A 7,347-nucleotide genomic window follows, 5' to 3' on the forward strand; every position below is an offset into this window, starting at 1 on the left:
CAGGCCCTGGGGTGGGGGGCCCTATTCAGGACTCGGGGGGCTCTCAAGGGAGAGGGTGACCCCAAAGGGGGCTGGTGGGGTGGGGGTGTAAGGCGAGTGGGGGACTTTGTGCAGGGGAGGGGGTCCATCCTAATGGATGCTGGGCCCCACCCACGGCCGGCACATCCTGACCCCACAGCACCCCCTCGTCTGGCAGGTGCGAGGATGCTGGAGCAGCCGCGCAGGGGTCCGGAGCAGGCCCGGCGCCCACGGCAGGTGAGCAGCTGGAGCCGCCGTCCCCCTCGCCTGCCTCGGCTGCGGTCTTGGTGCGGAGTCCGGGCGCCTGCCCTGATGTCTCCTCTTGCTGCAGTGTCCGGTGCTGTCCCCACGGAGGCCGCCCAGGCGCACGGCGCGGGAGAGCAGGGCCGCGCAGTGGGGCATTGAGGTGGCGGCGGTGCTGTGCTGGCGTGGCTGGGAGCTGGGGCAGGAGTTCCCCAAGCTCCTGGCCTTGAAGAACGTCAGCGTCCGAACACAGAGGCTGCGGTACCGGTGGGTGCGGGGCGGCTCCAGACGTGCCCCTGTGGCCCCTGGGGAGGCAGCTGCAGTCGGAGGGGCGCAGGGAGCCCGGGTCTCGGTGGCTTGGTTACTGGGGAGGGGGAGTTCTCTTTAAAACAAGGTGTCGATCTCTGCTGGGCCCGTGGCTGGGGGACCCGGGGCTGTACGCTGGGGGGACTGCCCTGCTGTTGCGGGTGTTTCGAGGCTGGTTTTGAGGACTGGCCTCAGTGTCCCTGTGTCCAGAGGGGCAGGTCTTGCACTGCTTCGCCTGCCTGGCCCTGGCTGACGCTGGCTCGGGGGCGCCCTGTGCTCTCCTTCTCTGACTCTCCTGTCCTGGGCTGTCCCCAGGCCACCTGCCACCCGATTCTTCAGCACCATCTTCCCACAGCCGATCATCTTGAGCCCTGGCATGTCCCTGACTCTGCCCATTGTCTTCCGCCCCCTGGAAAAGGTAGAGTGGGTCCATCGCATCCAGTGCCGGGGCAGGGCTGGCTGAGGGGGTCACAGGCCTCTCCCGCACAAGAGCCCCTTGTGCTCTGCTTCTGCTTCCCTCTTCCTTGTTCCCTCTTCTAGTAACGTGTCCACGTAAGGGCAAGCCACCCGCTGGCAGTGTGACCACGGGCTGAAGGGGCCAGAGACTGGGGTCCCCTGTGGCCTGTACAGGCTGAGAGGAGAGCAGAGGTGGGGGGGGGGGAAACACGTGCTGTGGCCTTCCCTTGCTGGCACCTGGAGGTTACCAGTGCTCAGTAGTGGTGCAGCCCCTTTCGCTGGCAAGCCAGGCGCTGGGACCCTCTCCAGCACAGTGCAGGCACCCAGGGGCCAGGGGAGCTGCTGGCTGTGGAGATCAAGCAGGTGCATCCGTGTTTGGTGGATCTGGGCTGTGCTGATGCTCCTGCTTGGATTCAACCCAGGAGGCTCCTGGCTGGAGGGTCTTGCCCCTTTGCTCAAGCTCATCCTGATACTGCCTTGGGGTCAGGCAGGCTCAGCCTGGCACCACCTGGGGGTTTCCCCTTCCTCTGCAGCAGGGGCACGACCTTGGCCTGGGCTCTCTCCAGCGCCCACCAACCCCCCGACAGCAGGAGGACGTTGGTGGCCATGACCCCCCTGCTTTCCCAGGGGCGGGGGCTATGCCTGGGGCTGTGTTAGGGGCGACTGTGTTGTGCAGCTCCAAGGCCGCACACGGGGTTGGTCTGGGTGGTTTGGACAGGGCTGATCCTGCCTCAGGCTGGGTGTGACCCCACAGTTCCCTGCCAGCCCCACAGCTCTGGGACTCTGAAATGGAGAGGAGAATCCGGGCAGGATGAGGCAGCGGGGCCATTCACATGCTGCCCTCACTGAGGCATGCAGCCACTGCTGGGGCTTGGAGGGGCCATCCCTGTCTGTCACACGCCGTCCCCAGCACTACCCTGCAGGGCCAGGAAACAACCGTCAGGCATGTGCAGGGCACCGTCCCATCCTCAGGAGCCCAGACACTTCCTGACTCGGCCTTTCTGTCCACAGAGGGAATACAAGGACTGCATCTGCTTTGAGAAGCCGGAGGGAGAGTTCTCCGTTGCCCTGCAAGCTGCACTGCCCTGCCATGCCCTATTCTGCCCAGACACCCTCCAACTGCCCACCTGTGCTGCCTACCACTTCTCTGAGGCCACCTTCCTGCTGCGCAACATCGGGTGAGTGAGCCCCAGCCTGCAGCCGCAAGCATGGCTGGGTCCATGACAGGATGCAGCTCATTTGCTGGCTGCGGCCAGGGGCCAGGTGCCTGCCTGTGGGACATGCATTGGATAACTGGGGCCAGGACTGGGGGGCTCTGACTTCTGCCTTAAACTCCTCTTCATCTCCTCCAGCGATCTAATCACTATCTTTATCTGGGAGGTGCCCAGCCCCTTCCACCTGGTCCCCACCAGTGGCCTGCTGGAGCCGGGCGCCGTGTGCACGGTGAAGGTGCTTTTCCAGCCCCAGGTGGCCCTGGCCTATGATGTGATGGCAACCTGCCGCTTTGGGGTTGACGAGGAGCAGAACAGGATGATCCGGTTGCGAGCTAGTGGTGAGGCTGCCCAGGACCGGCCTGACTCAGAGCTGCAGGGTGCCAGGGGCTAGTGGCCAGGGATGTTGCAGGGCCATGAGACCCTGCTGTGTGGGACCTGTGCAGACCAGTAACTGGGCTGAAGGAATAGGGGAGGGGAGCTGGTTTGGCTTAGTGGTACAAACACTGGAGGGGCTGGAGTCTTAGCTATACTGGGACTCAGGGTGCTCCCAACCAGCACCATTTCCCTGGGACAAGGGCAATCCGTGCAGAGGACAATCTTGAGCAGCCTAAAATTGTGGGGTGTGCCCAGGGGAAAGAGAACAGCTCACGGCCTTGCGAGAAGGTTAATGCAGGGTCCTGGGGCTTGATTGTGGGCTGTGATTTACCATAGCCAAATACCTGCACCTGGTGGTGAAGGTGCTGGGGGAGCCATGTGAGGACGTGGGGCCTGGAGGCACTGGAGACGTGCTGTGCTTTGGCGCTGTGGCTGTCGGCACCACCGTCGAGGCAAAGGTTGAAATCTGCAACCCATCCACGGTACGTGGGCATGGGTGGGAGGTGGTTCCTATGGGGCTACCTGCCTCCTCTGGGGGAGGGGGACCTGGGTCTTCCATCCCTGGGCAGGTGCCATGTCAGGGCTACCTGCCTGCCCCCTTTGCGCTGGCAGGCTGGTAGGATCCTGGTTGCCTCCCTGGGTTTGATGGCAGAGAATCAACTCTGAGCTCCAAAGCCTGTGATCTTGTGCGGTGCCTTTGTGTTTTGCTATTGCCCAGGCACCTGTGCAGGGACCAGGAGCCTGGTCTAGGCACTTGGCAAGAATGTCCACCCCTGCCCCAGGTTTAGGGGTCATTGAGCAGATGAGCAGATAGACTGCAGTGACTTTGAGTGGTTCCCTGCCAAGGGTTCAGCTGGGATAGGGACCCAGCCCCTGAGCTGTGAGCCTGGCCAGTGCAGCATGAACAGGTTACAGGCTCCAGGCGGGAAGTGCATAACCCTGGTCCTCTTCCCACCTGCACCCCCCCAGGTGAGCGCCCCTTTCAGGATAGAGCGTGCACAGGAGCCACTGCCCCAGGACAACACCTTCACCTGCCCAATTAGCAGGGCTGTGGTGCCTGCTAGTGGGAAGCTGCTCCTCCCCGTACGGTTCAGCCCACAGACTGTTGGGGTACAGAGCGTGGACTACTTCAGTGTGGTACCTGCCGGGGGCCTCACACATGCTGTGCTGAAGGTGATGGGCTCCTGCAAAGGTATTGAGCCACCAAAAACACTCCCAGGTCATAGAATCACAGAGTCCCAGAGCTGTGGGGCTGTGAGGGAGCTGCAGGGTCACATCAATCCAAGGCCTGCCCTGTCCAAATCAGTAGCCACACAACACGGTCACCCCTGACACAGACTCAGGCATTGTTCCCACCCCTGCCCCAGGGAAAGCAGGGGGACCATGGCTGCCAGTGTCCTGGTGCTGCCAGGGGGGTTGGTGGGTGCTGGAGAGAGCCCAAGTCCAAGCTATGCCCCCACTGCAGAGGGAAGGGAAATCCCACAGTCCGGGGCAGGCTGAGCCGGAGGCAAATCCCTGCCTGCCCCTCCCCAAGGCAGCGTGGGGCTGAGCCTGAGCTTGGGGCAAGAGCCTCTAGCCAGGACCTTGCGGGGCTGAGTCCCAGCAGAAGAACTGGCACAACCTGGTCCCAGCCCATGGCCTGGGCTACAGCCAGCACTCAGCACTTCTGGGGGAGGCTTAAAAGGGTCTCCAGGCCCTTCGTCTCAGTGCTGCAGGAAGGGGGCAGAGAGCAGTTCCTGACACTGACCTGCGCAGGGCTCTGTGCCCTTATGGCCCTGGTGGGCTCTAGTGCTGGCTTCCAGGCATGGTGCTGCTGGCACTGCACAGCCAGCTGGGTGCTGAGAGGTGGGAGTGTGGGGTGGGCAGGAGTCGCCTGGCCTTCAGGTCCGGTCTCCAGCATTGCCAGCCTGCAAGGAGCAATGTCAGGAGTGCTAAAAGCACCCTGCTGTGCCTTGGGTCCCAGCAGGCAGATGCGCCTGCCATGGGACAAGCCCCTCCTCAACTGACAGGGCAGGGGTCTGGATAGCCCCAGTGTGAAAGACCCAATCTCCCCCGGGGGTGCTACTGCTGTTGCAGGTCCACTGGTCTGTCTGTCCCAGTCTGCCCTGGGTTTCAACTGGCTCCTCCTCGGGGAACGCTCTGCACAGAGCCTGGAGATCAGCAATATCTCAGATGTCCCAGCCCACTACCAGTTTGACCTGGACGGCAGGGACAGCGTCTTCTCTGTGGACCACCCCTGTGGAGTCCTGGAGGGCCAGGCCAGCCTCAGCCTGACAGTGACCTTCCGGCCTAGCCATCCCATCATCTACCACCGCCGAGTGGCCTGCCTCGTCCATCACCAGGTACCAGGGTAGTACAGGAAGGGGCCGGTGCTGGACAGGATGGGGAACACCTTGCTGCAGCCCTGCTGGTCTCTCTAGGGTGGGAGGTGTGGTGGGCCAGTAGGGGGTGCTGCTGCACTGAGCCACTCACCTCACTGCGCCTTTCCACCTGCCAAGCAGTGCCGAGTGCCTCCCTGGGGGCGCCTCACATCTGGCCAACCCCCTTCCTGGAGCACACCCGATAGCCTGGGGGTACTATTGCCACCACCCAGGGGTCTGGACTGTTTCTAAGCCCTGTGCCCCCTGGGGTACACAGGCCTTGTAGTTCTTGAGGTTGCCTGACCCACTGCAAAAACTTGGGTTGTTTCCTTTATCCTGAAGCACAAAAAGTAGCTTCCCTTAGTCAGCTGGACCAAAGGGGCACAGAGGCATGCCCTTCCCAACAAGTCCACCAGGCTTGGTACTGTGAAGAACTTTATTGGTTACAGAGGCAAGGCTTGGAGAAGAGTACAGGATAGAGAAGTATTACAGGATAACTCTAGAGCAAACAGGGTGGCTAGCAGCCTTTGATCACGCATCTACTTTACAGCAAGCTATATATCTGGACAGGTTTCAGCAATTTACTCACTTTATCATCTCAAGAGAGAGAGCTGCAGATGTTTCAGCTCCTGTGTCTTCATCATGGCTGCTCTGCCCCACCCCCTGGGCAGTCTTAGCTTATATAGATCTTTTTACATCACCCTTCCTTCTGGCTTCCCTTGATGTGTTCGACAGTGAAGTTGAACTCCTGAAGCTGCCAGGCCCATCGTTGAAGCTTGGCATTGGTGTTCTGCATTGTCTGCAGCCACTGAAGTGGGCACAGTCTGAGAGGACCGTGAATTGCTGTCCCCATAGATAGGGCCTCAGCTTGGTCAGTGCCCAGACAATTGTCAAACACTCCTTCTGAATCAAAGACAGGTTCCGCTCACTGGGAATTAACTTCTGGCTCAAGTAGACTACGGGGCATCATGTTCCTCCATGCTCTTTCAGGAGTACAGCTCCCAGTCCTGTGTCCAAGGCATCAGTGGCTACACAGAAGGGCTTATCATAGTTTGGCGCCTTCAGGATTAGCTGTTTGACCAGGGCAGCTTTTAAGGTGTCAAACAGCTCTTGACACTCCAGTTTTCAGGCTATTAGATCCGGGTTAGTTTTCTTTGTCAGCTCATGCAGGGGAGCTGCAGTTGCTCCAAAACCAGGGACAAACCTTCTGTAGGATCCAGCCAGTCCAAGGAAGGCTCTGATCTGCTTCTTGGTTTGTGGTGTTGGCCTGTCTCTGATGGCTTCAGTTTTGTCCCATGAGGGAGCAATTGTGCCCCCACCCACACAGTGTCCTAAATACACAACTTCAAATAATGCTAACTGGCATTTCTGGGCTTTCACGGTAAGACCAGCCTGCTTGATCTTACCTAACACAGTTGTCAGATGAATCAGGTGCGATTTAAAGTCCTGACTGAAGATGGCAATGTCGTTGATGTAAGCCACAGCAAACTGCTCACACCCTCATAGCAGGTTATTAATCAGTCTCTGAAAAGATGCAGGAGAAATGTGCATACCGAAAGGTAAAACAGTAAACTCATACAGTCCCATGGATGTGGTAAAAGCAGATTTGGCTGTGGTGTCCGGGTCCAGTGCTATCTGCCAGAACGCTTTGGACAGATTGAGAGTGGAGATGAACTTGGCTGGGCCCAGGATATCAAGCAAAGAGTCTGTCCTGGGCATAGGGTAAGCATCGGGGGTGGTAATGGCGTTCAGCTTTCTGTAGTCCACACACAACCTGATAGTCCCATTCTGCTTCTGGACGAGTACCACAGGGCTGGCCCAGGGACTAATCAAAGGCCAGATTACCCCCAGCTTCAGCATCTCAACAAACTTATGCTTTATTTTTTGCACTGCATTGACTGCATAAGTTCTATATTGGATAGGGCAATGGCTGCCTGTGTTTATGGAGTGTACCTCCAGGTCTGTTTTACCTGGTTTGTTGGAGAACACTGTCTCAAAGTCCTTGAGTGCTGCATGCAGCCTATCCCTGTCTTGGGAGGGCAGACGATCTGGCAGGTGGAGCTCCTCTATTCCTGCCTCTCCTTCCTAAACGCCACGCATGATCTGCTCCTCTGGGTCCTCAGGTGACCCTTTGACTGAGGAAAACCAAGATACAACATCACTTCTGCTAAAGTAGGGTTTAAGCATGTTTACGTGTATCACTTTGGGCCTTTTGTTCAACCTGCTCCTGGTCACTACATAAGTCACATCGTCCAGCCTGTCCAGGATGGTACGGGGACCTTTCCAAGCTGCTTGCAGCTTGTCTGTGTTTAATGGCAAGAAAACCATGACTGTATCCCCTTGTTCAAAAGTACGTAAGCAAGCCCTTTTATCAT

The 7,347-nt window shown here is 58.9% G+C and overlaps 1 protein-coding gene across 1 annotated transcript in view; it reads left to right on the top strand.

Moving 5' to 3' along the window:
* Positions 1-438: 438 nt before the first annotated feature.
* Positions 439-7,347, top strand: part of CFAP65 (cilia and flagella associated protein 65) — a 44,934-nt gene continuing 38,025 nt past the window's right edge. Inside the window, exons 1-7 of the mRNA XM_019522825.1 lie at positions 439-528; positions 883-985; positions 2,035-2,201; positions 2,376-2,575; positions 2,949-3,094; positions 3,582-3,804; positions 4,689-4,954. Coding sequence (XP_019378370.1) covers positions 944-985; positions 2,035-2,201; positions 2,376-2,575; positions 2,949-3,094; positions 3,582-3,804; positions 4,689-4,954 — 1,044 coding nt within the window. The 5' untranslated portion in view covers positions 439-528; positions 883-943. The remainder of the gene's footprint in view (positions 529-882; positions 986-2,034; positions 2,202-2,375; positions 2,576-2,948; positions 3,095-3,581; positions 3,805-4,688; positions 4,955-7,347) is intronic.

The sequence above is a fragment of the Gavialis gangeticus genome, unplaced genomic scaffold, assembly GCF_001723915.1.
Source record: "Gavialis gangeticus isolate Ggan-Ray unplaced genomic scaffold, GavGan_comp1, whole genome shotgun sequence".
Classification (NCBI taxonomy): domain Eukaryota; kingdom Metazoa; phylum Chordata; order Crocodylia; family Gavialidae; genus Gavialis; species Gavialis gangeticus.